Source organism: Notolabrus celidotus, chromosome 1 (genome assembly GCF_009762535.1).
Source record: "Notolabrus celidotus isolate fNotCel1 chromosome 1, fNotCel1.pri, whole genome shotgun sequence".
NCBI classification, from domain to species: domain Eukaryota; kingdom Metazoa; phylum Chordata; class Actinopteri; order Labriformes; family Labridae; genus Notolabrus; species Notolabrus celidotus.
In genome coordinates this window covers 24,293,770-24,316,126 of record NC_048272.1, presented here as the reverse complement: position 1 = coordinate 24,316,126, position 22,357 = coordinate 24,293,770, and the positions used below count along the sequence as shown (strand labels likewise).

General features: G+C 39.3%; 2 protein-coding genes across 4 annotated transcripts; both read right to left on the bottom strand.

The window, feature by feature from the left end:
* Positions 1 to 355: 355 nt before the first annotated feature.
* zgc:109965 (uncharacterized protein LOC619266 homolog) lies at positions 356 to 5,647 on the bottom strand. The gene is made up of 15 exons (XM_034690994.1): positions 5,503 to 5,647; positions 3,871 to 4,061; positions 3,444 to 3,588; positions 3,247 to 3,344; positions 3,056 to 3,133; positions 2,791 to 2,894; positions 2,466 to 2,554; positions 2,209 to 2,348; positions 1,946 to 2,124; positions 1,754 to 1,841; positions 1,626 to 1,664; positions 1,126 to 1,298; positions 964 to 1,017; positions 801 to 879; positions 356 to 661 (listed from the first exon to the last, which is right to left on the bottom strand). Exons 1-15 carry the CDS (start codon positions 5,645 to 5,647, stop codon positions 605 to 607), a joined length of 1,659 nt encoding a protein of 552 aa, XP_034546885.1. The 3' UTR covers positions 356 to 604.
* A 694-nt stretch (positions 5,648 to 6,341) lies between these two features.
* fam219aa (family with sequence similarity 219 member Aa) lies at positions 6,342 to 19,995 on the bottom strand. Of its 3 annotated transcripts, none has more exons than XM_034683731.1 (6): positions 19,737 to 19,995; positions 13,619 to 13,715; positions 12,784 to 12,877; positions 12,065 to 12,145; positions 9,594 to 9,669; positions 6,342 to 9,125 (listed from the first exon to the last, which is right to left on the bottom strand). In XM_034683731.1, the coding sequence occupies exons 1-6, from the start codon at positions 19,794 to 19,796 to the stop codon at positions 8,967 to 8,969; spliced, it is 567 nt and encodes a 188-aa protein (XP_034539622.1). In that variant the 5' UTR covers positions 19,797 to 19,995; the 3' UTR covers positions 6,342 to 8,966. The 3 variants fall into 3 exon arrangements, with proteins under 3 accessions (XP_034539622.1, XP_034539631.1, XP_034539639.1); XM_034683740.1 differs by having other exon boundaries at positions 9,615 to 9,669; XM_034683748.1 differs by having other exon boundaries at positions 6,342 to 9,122; positions 9,615 to 9,669.
* Positions 19,996 to 22,357: the final 2,362 nt, after the last annotated feature.

Below are 22,357 nucleotides of genomic sequence, written 5' to 3'. Positions count from 1 at the left end.
ACCAGGGGAGTGATGAGATTTCTGAGAATCTCCCACCAGCACCAGCTCCAGCACCCAGGGTCACCTCTATTCACTGTCAGCACGTCACACGAGCATCAATAATTCACCGAGCGCTGCAGGGTGCCTTTGTGTCTCCGCTGCTCTCGCTGACTTATCTGTGACAGGAACTGGCTGTTCATCTCACTGTAGTGCTGGGGTCGTGTTTGACAGCCATGTTAAGCTCAGTCAAATCCATGTCAACAGATGCAGAGCAGAGGAATCAAAATAATGATGTGGCAGTGACAGGAATGCCCTTCATGGGGGCTCAAATCTCTAGTTTGTATTAACATTTTTGGCACGCATTGATGCACACATATCCAGAACACCTTTCTTTATTCAGTGTTTTTATGTTACATCTCTTTGAAATAACAAAACTGAGAGAGTTCAATTAATAAATTGTTTACATCACAGTGAATGTATGTATGTAGTGTAAGATGTACAAAAGAAAAAATAGACTCATTCTCTTTGCATTGCTTTTTAGTCTTGGCTGTGAAGCAGAGGTCCAACAAGCACAACGCAGACTTCAAATCCCCTTGTCACAGACACCCGGCATTCACGGTCTTATTTACTGCTGCTTGGACTTCACTGCTGCTTTGAGCTTTGTGTAGAGAAACCCAAAGTTCTACAAAAGAGATCAGACAGGTACAATTAGAAAAAAACAGGACTTGCAAAATGTTGTCCAGTGCTTTCAAAGTATAAGACAACATATAAATCTGCTTTTCTGTTTGCATCTGAAAAGCTTCTTTTTTTTTTTAACAAACCTGAATGGCATAATAAACAATCCCCAAGTAGGCAGCAATACAGCCGCCAAGGAAGAGATCAAAAGCTGCAGGTTTAACTCTGGAGGGAAAAAAGTGACTCAGTTTCCAGGTGTTTTATTTCAGTCAAAACATGCATGAAAAGAATGTGCATGTGCATAGTTACCTGTACATCACTATTGGTTGGTTCATTTGATCATAAAAGGTAATGTCAGGATCCCTGTTTGAAGAAAAATAGTATGTTAGCACTGTGATACTTATTTCTTCTTTCATCAGCCTTAAAAAAGCCTTAAAAATTGACCTTTTCTCTTCTACTGCTTTAAGTTACCTCTTGTCCTGTCTGAAGGTGTGTCTGTGAACTTGCTGCAGGTATTGTTTGAATTCGTGCTCCAGTGAGTTAACAAGCACCATGTGAGCGGGCTCCCTGTCCAACAGCTGGGTGGCTCGAGGGACAGATGTCAGGACAGACATCAGGTGGGACATACGGGCATCGTGGAAGTCCTGCAACATAAATTCAAATATGACATCACAAACAGGATAGTGTAGAAAAAAGTTAAAAGTTTTCAAGCCCCCAAAGGACCAATTTGGAATTCACAGAAATTAATCAACATAAAACTATAAATAATATATTCAAGTTGAACCTTTATATTCCAAATATATTCAAATTAGAGTTTTTTTCAAATGCACCTTATCTTTAAATAAATCAAATGAACAAGATAAGAATAGTACCCACACCCAGGCCTCTGAAAATACTCTGCAGTACCTACAAATAGCCACCAGAGGTCAGCAATTGTCCCTACAGAGTGACCTCAACAAGCAGGAACTTACCATCTGGCCTTTGAAAAGCTGAATATCTTTTGGCGAACCCTTGAGGGAGATGATAATAAAGATTAATCACACATTAGACTGCAGATAAATAAAGGATTTGTTCATTCTGTTTTGGTGCATGTAATCACCTTGTCAGAGAGATTGTACATATAACGCGCCAGTGCTTCTGCTATGATGATGCCATTGCGTTTAAGTTTCCTGAGGTCCACTTGTGACCTGTAAGAGGGCACAAAGACAGCTGAGATGTGTCTCTTTACACTGTATTTGAATGCTTTCCCATAGTAAAGAGGGAATATAAGCAGTGAGTGTATAGAACCTACGTGGTGTCCAGTACAGAGCCTCTGAGCTCAGATTTGGGGTCTTCCAGGTGTGACAGAGTGAAGCTCGGTATCCTGCGTAGACTGTAGCGCTCATGCTCCCAGGCTACTGTGGACTCTATAAGATTGATCTTCTTGTGGACCATTCCTACCTTCACCCACTGAAATCTGGACAACACCACCTAAAAGAGGGATCACAAATCTAGAAGCAAAGAAACCTAGACATGTCTGCCTTGTGATCTGTTCCCAGCAGTAAAGTGTGTTACCTCCTCCAGCTGTTGGATGAAAGCATGCATGGGAGTGTCGGGTTTAGGAGGGCGGGACACATGCATGTACAGTTCATCACTGTTGGCCAGTGTGTCCAAACACAGAACAAACGCCACATTGTCATGGAGCAGGCTGGACTCTGGAGAGAGGGGGAAATGTTAAAGTAAATCACACAGGTTTTGGTCATGTTCAGATGTGTAAGCACTTCAGCATTACTTTCCACATATTGAAAAATAAGCCATGCACTTGATCTCACCAGCATGGTCCAGATTTTCTTCAATCCATCTCTTAGTGCCAAGGAAATTATATTTTCCTCCTCCAGTTAAAGAGAACATTAAATGATATCTGAAAGAGCGAAATTAATTGTCACATTCAAACATTTTATGGATAACAGCCCAAATATTGTGTGCTTTTTTTCCTGAAGAACACAACACAGATTCACAGATCAGGATACATTCAAGAAGATATATTTCCTTAGTGTATTAACTTCAGCCAAATGCTTTATTTGTCCCAGTGGAAAAATTCAGTCTAGTATTTACTTTAGCATCTGATTATTATTCCCATGAGTGTTTTAAACTCACGGTGGTCTGGTGCTGGAACTGCTGTAAAGCTTCTGAAAGAGACGCACCAACTCCAGCAGGATGGTGACCCCACTGCCATTGGAGTCGGCTCCATACGACAACCACTATGATGAGCACAGAAGCACACACTGTTTGTATGCATGAACATAGTGTTATAATGCAAGTGCTGTAATCTATAAAAACATAGGGGGGACTGAATAAACAACACAACAGGATTGCAAACTGTTATAGACACGTCATAATGAAGTGTTTATGACTGACTCACTGGTGCCAGCCCAAAGGAGTCATAGTGGGCAGTGATGACGATAGTGGGCGGATCCTCACCCGCTCCTGGAAGAACTCCCTGAAATAAACATCAGCAGTTATACAAAGCAGAACTAAGGAAAAGCCAAATCAAAATGATGTCATTAGAAGTCTTTTGCTTCTCTTTTCTAAAGAAAGAGTCTTTATTCTGACCTCAAGTGTGATTATGGCGTTGTCATTGAAAGCCTTTATAGCGACGTTGTTGCTCACTAAGATCTGAAAGGCTGTGGCTGTGACCATACTACGCAGGACTGACAAGAAAAATAAAGCACACAAACTTTAAAACATATTCTCCAACAAACACATGTATAATGTGAGTATAAATCAATGAATCCTATCACTCCTCTCACCTCTGATGAACACAGATGAGGTCCGTGTGGCTGCAGCCTGCTTGACCTCCTCGTACATGTAAAGCAGCTGTTCATCCTCAGGTGCCACATACACAGGCATGAGGGTCTCCTTCAGGAGGACTGCACTCTCGCTCATCATGAAGGACTAAGAGCAGGAAACACAAAGCACTGAATGAATTCTGTCTGTAAGTGCAAACAGCTACTGGTATCAAACTCTGTGGAGAGATAGAACTGATTCACAAGGTAGGAATCATTGAAGGAGAACAGGAAGTACATTAGAAAGCCCATAGGAGCGCGTATATCAGATACATTATGAGATAGTGTATACTGTGTAGTGACAGATGGATCAGACAATGCATTTTAGTTTAGTCATTGTATGCTTAAAGTGTGTCCTTAAATATAAATATGTTTCTGGACAACTTGTTACCTGTATGGTGTCATGAGGGATGTTGGAGATATTTTTCTGCAGAAGGACCAGAATGGCGGCAGCATTTTGTCTCTGAGCCTCCAAGAACTTTTCTGTAGTGAAGTCCATGACCTTCATGATGACACAGCGGCGGGTCAGCACTGGCTCGTCTGCTGAGCGTGCCTCCGCCACCACGATGGCTCCACGGCAACCTCAGCAGAAAAGGAGACAAGGGGGAAAATTAGTACAAGTTTCCCCCTTTATCTGACAATTATAGAAATGTCACACTCAAATGTAAAAGTATAGACCTTTTATTGTTTAAAATAAGCTTTTTAAACTTTGTCATACTGTATCCCCCCTCCTGTTGGTGAAGCAATGGTGGCCTTCAAGGACAAAAAGCTTGCTTTCATGCAAGATAGATATGATCCTTCAGGTTGACAAGTTTTTACCATCCAAAGCGTCTATCAATACTAACTAAGTGTTTCCTCTTGCAGAATTAGTTCATTAACCTGGACCTCAAAGAAGCAAGTAATTAACAAGAGTTGAAAGATAACTGTTGTGAAAAAAAATAGACCATTAGGCCCATATAACAGTTTTTCTCTATTGTTTACTCACAAATACTGGTACTTGATACACAGTGATCACAGCATGTAACCCATGCACCAACCCCCTGAACAAATTCTGCTAAACTACAAGCACAATTCCTGCTTTACACTCAAATTGCAGTTCTAAAACACACTTTTTTCAAAACACTACACACAATTCTCTGCATTTGGCACAATTTTCATTAAGAAAATCTCTTGCTTTCACAAGGAACACCCTGTCATTCAAAATCTAAAGTGAATTGCCATACTGTGCACACTGACTCATCACATGGACAAACACCTGTCACACAGTTTTACAATTATCAATCAGAGCTTTATTTCCCCCGCTGCATGGCCAGGGAAAACATTGCTTGTTATGTGGATGAGGTGCTGTGGCCTGACCGGAACAGAAGAGAGGATACAGCATAGTTTTTTTTAATTATTTTTACTGTAACTGTATACAGTAAATTATTCTGTTGCTTTTTATGTAGACCAATGTATGTGCAACTTTGTGTTGGTTGGGATGTACACTGTGTACATTGGTTTTTTTGGGACAAATAAAATATATTTGTTACCATGTATTTGTGTGTTTTGTGTAAAAACAATATTCTAAAACATTTTACAAATCACTTATGTATGTACTGTCTGTAGTAAGTGTAACACTGAACAAAAAAAGGCCTAAGTCATTATGATGAATGGAGAAGAAGTGTTCCATTCATCATAGTGTTTTACATTGAGCACATCTGTGTTCAACTGGCTCTTATAAATGTCTATTCATATAGTGGTTTGTGTGTGTCATTTGAAAACAAAATACTATTTTGAGAAGAAATAACATTGTTTTGAATGTAAAGTTTCATTTTGCAGGAGAACTGAGGGGTTTTGCCCATTGTGTGTGTGATTTTTGATTTGTGTGTAGAGTTCTGAGAGTCTGAGGAATGCTTTCAGAAAATGTTTGTAAACAATCGAGAAAAACTGAAAAGGAGTAGAATAGGAGTATTTGCTTGAGTAAATACATCACGCTTACAGTACATCCCATCACTGCAGGTGAGGTGTTTCTCTCTGAACTCACCATGCTTCTGTTGTGCCAAGTCGTACTGTTGCATCCTGTAAGCTGTGAACTCGTAGGAGGACACAGCGGGAAGAGCCGAGCCATGCAGACACTGAATGCAGAGCAGCAGCAGAACAGCGGCTACACACAGGTCCCTCTGCGACATGCTGTCACGTCCTGACCTGGGATCTGTTACAGTCCCAATCTAGAAATAAACACCTGTGTTACAGTAAGAGAGTTAATTATTATGAATTAATGTTGCATTGGTATTTTCAGTCCACAGACATCCTTCAAATATTAAGATCATCCTTATTGCCATGTGCTACCATTTGTAAAGTAACCTTGAAGACCAAACGGAGGCAGTTTGATATAATATCTCTTACAAGGAAGTAAACTATGTCTTCCTAGCATAGACTTAGCATAGTAATGAGACGTTCCTTACCTGTGTCCCAGAACTCCACCGTCCTCTCACCACGTCTTCCTCAACTTACAGCGTGGAAACAAACTAGTTCCTGGGACTCCAGGCGACTCCTGAAGGTAAGCCACCATTCACCATCTGCTCCCAAGGGATCAACCTAAGGCTAATCACAAACACCCAACCCCCCACCCTCATTATCCCTCTATCTATTTATTTGTCCATCCCTCCTCCTCATCCTCTGTCTTGGCTGCAGTGATACTCTCCTTCACTTTAGCAGGTAAGTACACATCACCAGCATAGAGGAACTGTTTCATACAGCTGCTGTTTGTTCCATGTCCTGCAGGGACAGTGGTTTGAAGCAGGCTGAGGAGCTGGCACAGCACACTGAGACTTCAGTAAAATGTGTTGAAATATAAAAATAAAAAAAAACGAAGCACCCCACTTCTGATATCTAGTATTTATTTTTCCGATATGTTGCACTATACACAGAACTTTAACACTGTTAAAATCTAAATGGAACCAGTTCACAATCATCATAATAAGCACCTGACAAAACAAAAAAAGCGTAAGTCTGTGTATTAAGTATTTCCCTTTCTTTAAAAAATAAATTAAACATACAACTGCAAATAAATAGCTTCTGTTACAATGCATTACTTTCAATTCCCTGTGTGCAAAGACATTGGCCAAAAGTAGTGCACTCAATAGAAGACAACTGCAACAAGTAGCTCTGTTAGCAGGATGGTAAACCCAAATCAGCACCAAAGTCCACCACACATTTAGTCCCTCTGAGTTAATGTTAACTATACACACAGCTACTGGTCCAACACACATCAGCGAGTAGCCGCATTGGAGACACATTACCTGACCACTTTGTTATTTTCCCTACTGGATGAAATTCATTTTTATCTACACACATGTCACCGCTTTCAGAAGTCTTTTTTCCAAGCTTGCTTATTTCTGTAACTACAACGCTAAAGAAACATTGAGGCTGTATTAGGAATATTAAGGAGATACCCTTGTACAAGTTATCAAACAGAGTTAAGTTTTCTCATTTGTAGTATTTAGTTCAGTTTACTTTGCACCTAGAGTTCTTTCATTTAATTTCGGATGTGTCCATTCAGTAAATGACATGAAAAGGGTTGTTTTAGTGTTCTTGTACCATAACGTCCAAGCTGTGAATGTGCTAAAGAAAATCCGTAGACATCAGTGAGGAAAGGTTAACACAGTGTCCAACAAATACTGCAGAATGCCTTCAAAGATAGTGAGAGTCTTCTACAGTATCAGATGAAACTTCACATCCTGGTATCAAGTCCCCCTATACATGACTCAACAGGATGTTCGCAATGTAACCACCAGAGAATAACTTACACCAGAGTGTTAAGTGCACACATATTCAAGAACTGCAGTCACATTTCCAGCTAGTTTTTCACAAGGAAGTGAATCTGGTGTAGTGTTGGTCAGGCTGTGCAGAATGAGGAGGTTGTTCACTTTGACACTGTTGCTGTGTTTTGGGGGGGGATTTTCTAAGGTGATTTGTTGCATTGAACATTTAAATGCAAGTAACTTCTGACATTTTCTAGATATCAGGTGATGTCTGGAGAGCTCTGGAGATGAAGTGATGTAAACATGACAAATAAACAGTAGCAACTACTCCATTCTGCACAGCATGGAGAACATCCATTGGCATAGCGCATTGACATTACACAGCTGTGTCCGGTGCTACATTTACAGTTCTTGTCCCCAAATTAAAAAAAGCAAATGTACAACAATACAAAACAAACAAACAGTGACATCACAACTTAAAAAGGAGAGTTTCCTTGATACGCAGACTTTCTTTTAAAAATAACACAACAAAAAATACAATAAAATAAATCCCATTTCATTTCCATCCAGGCAATATGGAATCACTCTTTTAACATTCCTCAAAATCCTCATACAGTTATGTCCAAATATGTGAACAAAACTGCACAACTTTCAATACTTTTTTGAAGTTACCTATTCAGTCTTTTGTAACCACATTTTCAGTGGTGACTGTGTTTTGGGACCTCTCTCACATCCAGTCTTGTCGGGGCTAACATGGACTAAAACAAAGGAGTTACACACCAACCCTTGGAGCTGTTCAGCCATCAGTTCTGATAACTGTTCCTCTATATCTACAGGTATTACAGCCGGTAAACTTAAATATGTCTCAGTTTTTGACAGCACGCTTCATACAATGTGTCATCGGCACAAGGATGTGTTCAGGTCTAACTAAAAAACAGTAAATTCTCTGCACAGGCTGCTCATACAGACAGGCAACATGCAGAACTATTGGTGTTTCAGTTTCTTTGAACTGAGTATAAAACAATTAAGCAGTACAACCTTTTGTGTAACAGACAAACTTTACAAAAAAAGAACTCTGGAATTGTTATCTTGGTGTAAGTAAGCATCAGTGTTTTCATCAGCAGCTTGATATTTTAGCACTACTCTTCCAGACATGTAGACACACACACACACGCACACTCAATATTTTCATGTTTGACACGTTTACACAGGAGAACGAAGCAGACTGGCTGAAAGGAAATCGGAAGAGAAAAAAAATGGCCACTTCAGATCTCCCATTCTCTTCACATCCATCAGTGGATTCCATGGACGACGCACTGTCACAATTTCAGGTGTTTGTTGAGTCTCTGTTGTTCCATTTTGTTTCTGTTCTCCCACGACTGTGCACAATCCTTAAAAGGTCCTCGAAAACCAAAATATGTACAAGCATGAGATGGAAGTCAAACGAAAACAGGAGCAAAAGAAACATGTTTTCCTTCGAGGTAATGTTTCAGCCATCAGCCGAGTCATCGCCCATCCAATCATGCAGGAGTAATATGCACAGATCCAACCATAGGAGGAACGTGCACAGATACTGTACATATTGACTCTTTCTTTTTCTTATCTTAGCATTTAATAACCCTTGTTTTCCCTTTGTGCCATAGCCCAACGACAGTTTTTTTCTCTGTGCTGCTGCTCTGGTCAGTAGTTATCCTCAGTGCAGGTGGCTGAAGGGAGATTTTACTTTGAAATGCAGGGACTGGTGCTACTGGATTTGACAGGCTGTGGAGGGAGCAGCCTGGCAGCACATGCAGGTGGGGTTGACCGCTTTGGGGGGGATCAGGTCCAGGTCTTCATCGTCTGGGATCTCGTCCAGCCGGTACCCGTCCTTCAGGAGCTGGATGTTCAGGTCCTGGTTGATCTGCTGCGGGAGGAAGAGAGACGGAAACAGTATGATTAAAGCTTCAGGACATGATTGATGAAACATTAAGTTGGGATTGATTTTGTTAGATAAAGAAGACATTATGCTGATTCTTAAAATATATTGGATAATAGATGTTCAAAGAAAGGTGAGCAAAATGAATTTAATTTGGTCTAAACAGAAAAAAGCAATAGAAAGAACAGTTAGGTGGAGATGAGTACAGAAAAAGGAAAAACACAAAAACCTCTACTCTAGGAGGAAGAAATGAACGAGAGTTTGGATGAGAATTATGGGAAACGGAGTACAAATCACAGTGACTATTAAGGCTCAGAGAAGTCCCAGTCTATTTTTATTTAATGGGTGCAAATATACCTGGTGTGGGTGGTGTGACAATGGAACTGGGTGATCGGGTGTTGATGTTGTGGATTCACCAAATGACGCAGTGAAACAGTATAATGTGTTTATAGATACCTGGTCCCTCAGACATCTCACCTCGGCTGAGGAGTATCCTGATGAGGAGTATCTGGACATGTCGAAATCATCATCACTGAAAGACAGGAGACGTCAGCAGTTAGACGTGAGCAAGTCAACAAACAGCAGTGTTATATTTTAAAATGAGCTGGATGTTTAAAGAGGTCATATAGGAGAAAGTTTATGTATTTTAAAAAGGTTTAAATCAAAGCAGCAGAAGTTGAAATACTTGTGCATCTCAAAAAGATACAAACACGAGAAAAATGTTTTCCATTAGTTATGTAAGAAAGAAAAAATATATGATATTTTAGCTTCATTATATGTAAACTGAATGTTTTGAGCACTTTTCTATTCTAATATGAGTTTTTCTATTTTATTTTAAATAAATATGGAATACAGCTTAAAATATATAATATTTAATTTCCAGTCACCTATCTAATTTTGAGTTATTATGAGAAATATGAACTTTTTTTGGATATATAATTTTTTGAGATACACTAGTAGTCTGACTATCAGTTCAACTATGTATTTAAAAAAGAAAAAAGAAAAACGAAGCTGGATGAAGGTTCCTACATTATACATATTTACCATTCTGCAACTCTTTAAGGTTGATCTTTACGTCTTGCATTCATATACTGTTGAAAGATTTGCAAAAGCCCACACCCAGAGGAGCCAGTTTAGCTCAAAGGTTATATTGCACGCCCCATGCACTGTGGCTACAGTCCTTTCAACGCTCACACCCTCAGCCTTTTACGCCCACCCAAACCCCTTGAGGTATCATATCCAAGAAATTATACAATCAGTTTTCAAAACCAATGGTATTCATCTTGAACTATGTTAAAACATACATCACAGGGAACTGTTGGCCTAATGGTTTGAGCAATACAGAAGCTATATCCTCATCGCTGGTTCAACTCCCAGCCTCAAACATCTGCTGCATGTCATCCCCTTTTCTCTACTCCAAACATTTCCTGTCTCTCTTCAGCTGTCCTTTGCAATCAAGGCGAAAGAGGCCCAAAAATATAACTTTGGAAAAAAACATATTTCACAGGTTGACTCTGGGATTGAAACTATGTGAATTCATATATTGTGAGTTAAGAAATCATGTGTGTCTAAGTGTCTAAGAATCATATGTAAAACTAAAGGACAATCACAAAAAACAGATGCCATATAACTCTCTGTGTTTTGGTGGACTGCAGTAAGATTCTCTGTGTGTCTGCGTGAGAGAGGATGGACTTGACCGAGAAGTGACCTGAGGAACAGGTACATGCAGAGGGGAGGGGGGTGGTAGGTAGAATTCTTTTGCTGACTCAGCATTTCTTCAAACATATCCAGAGTTTCCAGAGGGTGTGGTCTTGTTTACCAGACAAAAATATCCAAAATGTATGATTGGTTTGAAATGCTTAATGATATGGTTTGAAGTGATCCTCCAACCAAAACATCTAGAGTAACAGTTATACTACAAAATCCACTGTCAAGACGATATCCTTCAGTCCACTCCAGAGCTGACTCGTGTTTTATTCAAATGGGTCTGCTGACTTTGCTTGTTTGAAGAGAACAAACCTTTTCTGCATGTGACCTTAAAAGTTTTAAGAAATTTTGATTATTTTTCCTGACTCCAACATTTTCTCTTTGAGGTGTTTTGACAAAGATACTGATATATCAGCTATCGTCAATATTTCTTGCTTAAAGAGTGTGGTGTGGTGAACACTTCACTGATTTCATTTCATAAAGACAATCTTATACCATCTTTCAATTGTTATGGAAATTATATTTAATATTAATGCAGAACAGAGAGGCACGTCGTCAAGTTCAAAAACACAAAGGGTCCTAACAACCTTGTTTGTACATCATTTCATTCAAGGATCAGCATTATCATGGAAATGCAGCAAGCTAATAACCTTCTACCCAAATGAGTAATCTCTCTTTCAGACACTGTACGCATACAAAACAGAGTGATTGTGCAGAGGCCGTGTGTGTGACTCTAAACTGTGGACAATCAACAAACGTATGTCCTGTGTGTCTGTGAGTCAGAGGGCTGGACAGAGAGTGTGTATGATGCAATACGTGGTGATATAAGCCTGGTTGGCTTCCAGAGTGCCCATTTGACATGATATGGTTTTCCTCATGTAGCAGCAAACGGAGGGCACAAAGAGTGGGACTCATCTGTGTCGAATACAGACCTGATGGTCCAGAGGCCCTCCCTCTGAGCCGCTTTTCCCCGTCCAAATCCTCACCCCGCTACGCTCTAATCCTGCGCCCAGGGAGAGGCTTTTTTAGGATCCCCTTCTGTTAAGAACTCTCTCAAGTTGCTTTATGTTTTAATGTCCCATCATAACACAGTGTGCTACAAAACTGCAGCATAGTCACTTTTGCCTCCTAGGTCAGCCGTAAAGTTTGTTTTTCTGCCTGCCTGTGTCTTTTGTAAGAGTTGCAGGACTTAATGCAGAGAATCACAATTATGTTCATACCTGTCAGTGTCAAGTGCTACCAGGGGCTTTTCATCTGGGCTCTGGTCGAGAGAAGAGTATCCTTTGTTTGGCACCACCAACCTAGAGATAGGCAAAGAAAAACAGCACTCAACACTGAAATTAAAAGCATTTTGACTGAAAAAACAACAAAAATACTTCAAAACATTTCAAATCATGCAAGGAGTGTCATGTTTAAGTGCTTCACACGAAAATTTAATTTTTCCTGAGTAGGGCGCTCCTCTTACAGGCCTCAATGACCCAAAAATTGGGGTTAATCTTTTGCCTTCAGACTGCAAGCATTTCCAGATTATCTTTCCCCCTCTGAGACTCGGGGTCCAGACCAGGCGGTCGCCTCTCTTATATTTCCACTAATCCAGCAGGGGGTGGGATTAGACAGATGAGCCAGTTGTCAATACTGAGGCTTGCACTGGGTTTATGCTTAGTGCTTTAACTCTTTTATCATCATCCACAGTAAAAAAAAAATCATTTTCTCTAAGAGGCTTTGTTTTATGTTTTATGGTGAAATTAGGAAGTCAGGATGCATATAGTAAGAGAGTGTGAAGACCTTGTGTCTTTCATTCAGCTCAGTTTGCATTGAAAGTGGAGCAGAGGATACAAAAACATACTGCATGAGATTCTGACACACTCCAAGTGTTAAATTTGTGGTGGATTTGGTCCATAAAACAGACCAAAATAAAAACATTGGTAGCCGTTATTACCTTGTCCTGGCATTCTTCTTGGGCTGTTGATTGACAGGACTTCCCACAGTGCCATTCTTCACTGATCCTTTCCTAGCAAGGTCCCTCTGTTTCTCTGAGCAACCACAGGAAGTGATGTCATCATCAGTGAATGGACAAAATAAATCCATGACCATATATAGTAAATGTAGATGTTTGTGTTTCTTGAAAATGTGAGCAAATACCATAAACACAAAAACAAGCTTTAGGGTATCTCAGAGCTAAGAAAGTAAACGCTTGTTAACACACCAGTGAATGGATAAAGACTTATATATATATTGTTCTTAGTTCTTAATAGTTGGGCTGGTTTGCAATTTCCGAGAAAGAAAGTCGTGGTGAAAACTCACAACTTAGATGTTTTCTGTCGATATTCAAGACACAACATTTTTCTGAAAGCCATTTCCTCTTAAGACTAAACAAAGACGACAAGGTTTGAGTTTCATAAAAACACATGACAGTGCTGCATCGTTTCAATAACAGAGGCAGCCCAGAAATGTAGTGACACCTCCAGCTGCAGAGATAGATTGCAATGCTGGCTGAGGAATATTACTCCATTGACATTAAAGTATATGACTCAGGAGATGAATGAATGTTGAACAGAAAGATGGTGCTCATTCTGAGTTTATACAGTGCACACTTATTGCAGATGCGTTAATACAGTCCCTGAGATATGTCTATTATTTAAGACTTCTTACTGTTAAATATTAATAATAGAGTAATAACAGGGTAATAACAGAGTAATAACTGGGTAATAACAGAGTAATAAAGTAATAACAGCTGATGTGATTATTAATTTGCGGTCTGATGTTGTTGATACCTATTTGGACTTGCAGAGGTGAGGGCTTATAGTTCATGGCCACAGTCTCTCCCTTGGCGTCAGGGTCGGCCTCTGATGTGGAGGATGCTGCTGGGTCCTGGAACAAGAAAGGCACAATAAAGAGCATGTTAGCCATCTTGTTAGTTACAACTGGAGGTGTAGATTGTAAGGATCATCACTCTATGACACTGCTTCTGTAGACAACAAAATTGCTGATACCCTGAGGACTGCTATGACAAGATTCAGTTTAAGTCAAGGGGTCATGTAAGATGGTATCATAGAACTATTTCATCCAGTAAGTGGCATTTATATGAACTCACAAACATTTCAAAATCAGGTTTTGATGTTTTGTAACTGAAAACACCAGTCAGAGGATATGTTTGGCTAATTGTTATGATGACAACGGGGATCAATATTTCACACTTTGTAGTGATGATATTTAACACTTCAGATTTTAATCAATAAATGGATCGATATAAATGATTGTTGTGCACATACAAACATCAAACATGTGATAATCTTCTTCATGTAAAGGTACAATGACATAAGTCTCAGGTATAGATTGTAGTAGCTTATATATCAATATCCTTTCATAATCCCGTTGTGTCCCAGCTACAGTGTTTGCTAACTCAGTACTTCAGAAGGATTAAACTTGGACTGAAGCTGTAGTAGTTCCACCTCCTTGTTCTGCTTGGCACCTGAAACTGAACACAGTCTCAAAGGCACAATCTACTGAACACCCAGAGCTACACACTAATTCATCTCCAAGCTAGCACAGCGCTGAAAATCTGCTCTTTTTTAAGGACCTGCTTGTGTTCAATACTCTAGCGAGACTTCCCAAGCCTATGTGCTACTATAGCTGCCAGCATCAATGGGCTCGAGTGTTCTGCCTATGTCGCAGGCTCTGTCTCTTTTATGTGCGAGCAGTGATGGCATGGGGAGGAGGCCGTGGGAGAACAGAGGGGGTTGCTGTTGGAGCCTCTCGGTTTGAGAGAGAGGGGAGCTGGGCTGCATTTGGCCTGCACTGCTGACAGAGCTCCACATTATGTTGATCCTACAGGCCTCCCCTTGTTGCACTCCAAGGGACTCCACGGGCCACATGGGCAAAGACTACCAGGCTTTTTGGCTTCCAATAACTCTGTATTCTCTCCAGAGAAATGGCTGCTGCATTTAAAGGACCCCCCAAAATCACTCAATACCTACAGATAAATCTGAGAACTTTAAAGTCAAAATCACATTCATGCAGACCACTAAGTATGAGTGCATTTTTTAAATCTGAATACAAAGTTTTGATATCTATAAAAGATACATAATAGGCTTACACATGTGTATAATTCAAATCTTAGAAAAAAAACTAATAAACAAACCAAAGTGTCTTTGAAGAGCGCACAATGGGATTACCAAATAAAAAAGTCCAGACACAGATATGTCTGAATATTTTATCCAGACCTTTTCACCGCTTTACTTTGAAATGCTACAAACAATTTAGGCCAATTTCATGGAACCAACAGAGCTAATCCAATCTCATGGGGCCATATGAAAAATTCATGGGTATTCAGCAGAGACAGCGAGATGCTTAGTTTGCATATCGATTTTCATGTAGGGCATTTGAAAACAAGCTGCCGACAAAACTATCTGCTAAAACAGCAACTCTAAGCACAACATGTTGGTGTTCTCAATGTGAAAAAAAGTAAACCTCGATCATTTCTCTCCAAGAAGAAATAACAATAAATGATAGGCTGATGGGTCCAGTACAGCCGGATACACCTTCATTGAATACAATGTCCTCATCCTCATCTGGTGATGAAGCATTGTTCACTTAGCTGGAATAATTACCCAGAGCTGCAACAGTGAATACATTATGCACTCTAGTGCTGTAGGAGCAGTGAAAGCACAGCACACAGAGGAGGTATCCCCTCTGAAACCAGCACAAACATGAGCTGCTCTTCTCTTCTGTGACAGGCCCCTTCCCTCGGATCATTAGGCTTACCCACAGATTTCTTTTTTTTTTCTTTATTCTTGTTTTTCGCATTTCCCTTCAACCACAGAAAGATACCGAGACGATGTAGGGTCATATTGTCTGTCAGATAAATCCCTTTGAAAATTTTCAGCAGCACTGGCAGTGAATAATGAAAGGGATTCAGTATTAAGCTGTCTGTGACAGGATACACTTCTTGAACATAGACAGCACAGTTGCTGGTAGCAAGTGGCGGGAAGCCCCAAATAAACAAGTTGAAACTCCTCTCAAAATAAAACAGCCACAATATATCAGTCACAAGTTTGGTGCAGAGTTCCAAAACCTAGAAACTAAAAATAAGTCCTCCATAGGCCTGCACCATGTGAGAAAAGTATGGGATGTAGGTTACATGTATTATATAAGATATTAAGTGCAATACAAAAACATTGAAGAGTTCTTAGCTAGGAGTCACAGTTTCTATTTCTATCTGCTGTTCTTTGTCTGTTTTTCAAATATGTCCCGCTAAATCAAAAATAAATTCAACAAGCTATATTTCCACCACTAAAGCAGCCCCAATTAACCTCAGGTGATAGCTACATTTAGCTTCATCTGGCTGCATCAACATTGTGTGAACCAAGCGGAAACCTCCAGTCTCAAACCATGAAGCCCATGCGGAAGTGTTATAAACTGCAATTCATCGAGAATCCACTTGAGGCTGGCTGCTGCGTTTTTTCTAACGCGATGGTTCAGAAGATATTAAGATTACGAGTTTTTGCCCAAATAAGGACATGACTGACTTGACTTCCAGTCGGGAACACATAGCTGTTGGCTAGGAGGCTCAAACTCCGCCCCTTTACGTCACACTCTGCCTGGTTGAGATCTGCATTTCCAATATGGCTGCTGCCGTCGATTGACCTCAAAACAGCACTCAGGAACAGATGGGTGACGTCACGGATACTACGTCTATATTCTATGCTGTGAACGCATGGCCATTACACCCAGCCAGACTCCATCCAAAAAGACAAATGTGCACACCCTGAGAGATACTTGTTTACATTGCATTTTTTTTATTCACTGTGATAAATAATTTTCTTTTCTATACATATTCTTGTTGAAATTCTTGTACTGTACACCGTTTGTTTGCTGCTGTAACTCCATGAATTTCCCCGCTGGGGGATGAATAAAGGAGTATCTTATCTTATAAATCTGGCATTTTGCAATGTTCGTATTGAGACTACTGCAATAGAGACAAAAATGCTATTTACTGTGCGGACCTGACCCTTATTTGTATCCTTTTCCTTACTCCTGCTGTATTTTGCTGAACAGACACTTATAACAGTAAGCTAAAGTTTGCCAAAGTCAACCTGACCATAAAGCCACACATTAAAAGCTCATAATTCCCTGTATAATCATACGAGTGTGTGCTGACAGACACTAACAAACATTAAGAACTCACCTATGACATGTTGATTTGGATGTATCAACATAAAACATGGCCAAACATCACCAGTGTGGCCCTGACCTTCAATATGAATTCACAAACACCCTCAAGCGCTCACTCATGCTCACACACACACACACTAAAACACAAATTGTTTAGACACGAAATGACCTCTTGGTTTCATCAGCCCGTGCTCCTGTTCGGGACTCCTTTACTACCTCTGATGATGAAGAGCCACAAGGTTGCTGACAGAGCACAGACACTGTGCGATTGGTAGGATTATACATCATGGCCTCCTGCTAGCCAATAGTAGCAGAGACTGATACATCAGGTTACCATTAAAACAGTTGCATCCTGTTATTATAGCATTGGAAAACGAGTTGTATTGCAATCTCTATTTGATGCAAGTAAATGTGTCGTAATTAGATTCAGCATACAGTGATCCCTCTATATTGTTACTGTGCTTAAAAACAGGCTGGGTAGTAAAAGGTTTGTCTTATTCCATAAAGTAATTTCAACTAGGGTTTTTTTTTTTTTTTTTACGACATTTGCAATATAAAGTTTAAAACATGTAAAAGATAATGTACAATAGCTCAGTCATTCAAATCTCTAAAAATCCCACATGAAGCGGCTTTTTTGTGAAATCCATTCTCAACAATGAGGCAGGTGCCATGTGCATTCATGCGGTTTAGGAATCACAATGACGCTATTAGCATTAAAATGCACAGCCATGTGTGCCACAGCAACTGTGATTCTGACACAATCGGGTGTGGAATAAATCCTGAATGAGGGACCGGGACTAAAAAAATATACGAAGTGACATTAATGAGGCTGTATCACTCTGGCATGACGATAATAACATGAGAGCATGAATAAGCTAGGCAGCTTTAAGAGTTTAAGGACAAACAAAAACTACAGACTCATTACACGGTTGCCAAAAGCAGAATGTCTCTGATTTGGAATTCAATTTTTACAGAAATCTCGGTGGCTGAAAGATGAAACAGATTGATCAAATCTTCATAAGGTGAGGCATGCTGCTACTGCATAAAAAGGAGGCTTTTCTGGGACTTCTGTGATTTTTCATGAAGTTTAGCCTAAGGGGTATTAGGGTTGAGGAAACTCAGCACTTTAATGATCAGTAGAAGCCTCTGCCTAAACCCCTGAGGCAAACACTTTAAAAAAGAGGAGGAACAGCTGTTTGAGACTGTTTTGTATGATGTGTGGAGATCACGGCCTGCAAATCAAAATTATGCATGATAAAACAAGATAGTAGTGGTGGGCGTATCGATTCTGTGGTATCGATATATCGATTAACTTAGGGTAACTTACTCCAAAGTTTTGTACCGACAAATTCAGAGACATCATGATCACAGTGTCATTTTAACAGTAGTCATGGTGAAGAGGCTGCTTTAAGCTTTCCACTCAGAGAATTTAAATAAAGGATGTTAATTATTTATTATTTATGTGTTTTGCTAAATTTATGTCATTGTTTTAAAAAAGGCCACCAAAGGCTTTGCATATCAAAGTTGTCAAATGAACAGTATTTGTCATGGGAGTTGTCTTTCAAGCATTGCATTTTATTATTATTTTTAAAGCTGCTGTGAGGAACTTTTGATTTATATCAATTTTGGCACCTCATTGTGGACAAAGTGATACCTCTTATCTCTTGTTCTGTACATGCAAAAGTATTGTTTTCAACAAAAACCTCACCCTACTGTCTTTTAACAGCCAGATTTATCACTCAATGTGATTATTTGCCATGAAAACAGCTGAAAAAGGGAGTTTCTAAAGCCAAATGTCAATCGTGTGGTCTGACACCTACCCCCTCTATGAGTGGTTTAAGGCATTACAAATGACAACAGAGAAGGTATGAGTGTTGTTGTTTATGGTTTTGTTTGCTTTTGAAGGTCATACAGAGGCATCAGTGTTGGTTTCAGTCTGTCTCTCAGCTGGTGAAAAACTCCTCATAGTGCCTTTAAATCACTGAAAGTATTGGGTATTGAATAAATTGCCAAAAAAGTATTCGGTATTGTATCGAATCATAAAAGTGTGATATCGCCCAGCACTACAAGATAGATTATCAGCTTAGAATGAAATAAGGGAATAAGAGCAGTGGATCAGATAATGACTGGCTTCTGTAAGAGTACAACTTGTTTGGCTGGCAGGTCTGAGATTGCGATAAATCATTGAACGTGAGGCTATCTCTTCTTAACGTGGGCCTGCACAGGATGGCCATCATTAAGGTTGCAGCCTGCCGTGACATTTCGGACTCCCGTTAACGCAATCACAGCCGTCCTGACCCAAATAACACGTCACCCAATGACGGAATGTGAATACAGTGGGCCGTGTCAGCTAATGATGTAAACAAGCGCATACTGACGTGTTTTAAGAAAAAAAATTGGATCTAAATCAACTGCGTAGTCTATTTACTATGCTACAATAACCCAAAGCATTATTTATATTCTATCATCATAAGTACTTTATGTTGCCAGTCTATAGAGAACGACACACCGTTTTCCGCTATCCTTTCATCTGTAGAAAATCAATCTACACCCATCCCACAGATCCAGTTTGTGCAATAGCAGTAGATTGCTATCAGTTAGCACTCAGGTGCAGATCATGTGACACAGCTGTCACGATAAACCCTCACAAACAACACAAAAATGTTGAACTCTAAAGGAATATGTCCAAAAGATTTGTTTTTGTCTCTCCTCTCTTACCAAAGGCTGCGTCTCTCCGTTGACTGGAGGTACTTGGAACCGGTCGATTTCTTCCATCATTTTGGCAAAGCGTTACAGAAACGATACAACAGTGTAAAACCAACTACGACTTATGTCTGACTTTACGTGTTTATGATGCTAGGGTGTCGGAGTCTGTCGTTGTTCAGCATGATAGCAGTTCGTTTTCCTCCATCCTGACAGAGGTGACTCGACAGCAAAACAGCAGTACCGCCCCACTTCCGGGTATGTTGAATATTGATGAGACGTCTGACCAATCACAGAGGATATCATATTGAAATGCGTAGTGAAGGGAATTCATTTATGGAAATATGTAATTGGAATATTTGTACATTTCTATACGTGTATAAATGTTAAATTTAAAAATTGTTTTTTTTACTAAGCCCATATATACACTACCAGTCAAAAGTTTGGACTACGGAAGAGGATTAGGGCAAGTGGGAAAAAAACAAATAAGGTAAAATGTGCTTTTATCATTCTGAGAAAAAAGTCAGAATTCTGAGCTTAAAGTCAGAATTCTGACTTTTTTTCTCAGATTAATAATAAATAAATACAAATTGACCTCAACATTTTTTTTTTTTTTCCAGTGGCCCTAATCCTCTTCCGTATTGGACACACCTTCTCATTCAATGGTTTTTATTTATTTTAACTATTTCCGACATTGTAGATTAATACTGAAGACATCAAAACTGTGACATAACATGGCTTTGCCATAATATGTATTACAACAGTAGTCTAATAGGGCCATTGTGTAACAACCCTACCTCTGAACAACACAACTGATGGTCTCAAACACATTTAGAAGGCAAGTTACTCTACAAATGAACTCTTGACAAGGCTCATGTTAATTAGAAACCATTCCAGGAGACCTCTTCATGAAGCAGACTGAGAGAATATCAAGAGTGTGCAAAGCTGGCATGAAGGAAAAAAGGGGGCTACTTTACAGAATCTAAAATATAAAAAATATTCTGGTTTGTTGAACACTTTTTTGATGATTAAATAATTCCATATATGTTCTTCATAGTTTTGATGTCTTTAGTATTAATCTACAGTGTTTCAAATAATTATAATATATGCAAAATAAATGCAAACCCTTGAATGAGAAGGTGTTTCCAAACTTTTGACTGGTTGTGTATTTGTGTAATTATTTATTTAATTTCATAATAGGGGCTACTATCAGGCAAAATAGCAACCCATTGCATTCAATATAACTAAAGTATAGGCCTAGATAGAAAGCCATTAAATAAATTAAGGAAAAACCGAAACATACCATTTGTTAACAAGGTTTGTCATATTTAGCTACTATTCTCTTGACTAAAACACATTGGTCATTTCTTCGCGACATTGCTATAGGTCAGCCCCTATCAAATGTTAAAATCGATGACTGGGACCACAGCCAGCCCGTGGCATAGGTAGTATAGGCAAAAGCTAGGGGCACCAGCCATCCACAGCCACTTGTACTCTAAATGAGCGAGGAAGAAAATTTGAAGATAATAGGAAAAACAAGATTAATTTAGCGAACAAAATTTGGGGTTAAATTGCGGAGTGATGCCAGTATACATTTAAAAGCTTGTGATTCATCTATGGTTTTGAAAAAAAAAAAAGGTTTCCAAAGAAGTTTTTGAAGGTTATAAGTGTTCATGATTTACTTGTTTTTGTTTTGTTTTTGTAGTTTTCTTTACACTTTGGAAGCTGTTAGCTTATTTGGATCGAAAATGTATGCTAGGCTAATAAGCATTTTGCTTCTGGCTTTTCAGTCATCCCATAATACATGACTGTTGCTTTGTTGAAAGTGTCTGTACTGTGAAAATGATGGTGTTATACAATGACTGAATAAATTCTACTACTACTTCATTATGCATTTTGAAATTTTATTATTTTTTTCTGCTAAATATCAGTGTTGTTACCATTTAATGAATTTTCTTTTAAAAAAAGAAAACATAAAGCAGTATGTCAGTTGTCTTTAAGTGTATATGTGATGTGATTGTTGGTGGAGTTGGTTACACTACAATGGGCACTAGTTGAAATCTTGCCTAAGGCACTGAGTCGACTATAGGGCTGGCTTTGACTGGAGCATGTGAAAACTCAATCAATGTTGTCCAGTGCTGATGCCTTTAATTCAGGACTCCAACATATTGTCTGATTGACTGTGCTCCGTGAAGTATCTTGACTTTATTTGAATCTTTTTCCTCATCAGTGATGACTACGGTGGCCCTGAAGGACAAAACAAAATTACAAAAGATTAAACACTTTTACAAAGTGGGAGACAAATTTACATTTTGGAAAACATTTTTACATTTTACCAAACAGAATTACATCAGCAAAACACTTTTACCAAGGCCAAAACAAATTTACATTTAGAAAAAAAATTACCAAAGATGAAACACTTTTACCTTTTCTGAAACAAATTAACATTTTATCTTTACGGAAAGGGAATGTACCAAATACCAGAAGTGACCCGGGAGTGATCGAGTGAGGGGTCATTTAGTTTGTTTTGATGGAGAGAAACCAAACGGAGATGGACATGGTTTACATATTAGGAAATCCTTGGACCTCAGAGTGAGGTGTCAGACCTCAGATGAAAAAGCATCATGTCTCTGTTA

Excerpts from the sequence above, each read along its gene's own strand:
- zgc:109965 (XM_034690994.1), bottom strand. The coding sequence starts at position 5,647 with ATGTCGCAGAGGGACCTGTGTGTAGCCGCTGTTCTGCTGCTGCTCTGC. Across the intron at positions 1,018-1,125 it reads ACCTTCAGACAGGACAAGAG|GGATCCTGACATTACCTTTT; the intron begins GTAACTTAAAGC and ends TTCTTCAAACAG. Across the intron at positions 880-963 it reads CAACCAATAGTGATGTACAG|AGTTAAACCTGCAGCTTTTG; the intron begins GTAACTATGCAC and ends TTTTCCCTCCAG.
- fam219aa (XM_034683731.1), bottom strand. The coding sequence starts at position 19,796 with ATGATGGAAGAAATCGACCGGTTCCAAGTACCTCCAGTCAACGGAGAG. Across the intron at positions 12,878-13,618 it reads ACCTCTGCAAGTCCAAATAG|AGAAACAGAGGGACCTTGCT; the intron begins GTATCAACAACA and ends GTGGTTGCTCAG. Across the intron at positions 9,670-12,064 it reads GTAGCACTTGACACTGACAG|TGATGATGATTTCGACATGT; the intron begins GTATGAACATAA and ends CCTGTCTTTCAG.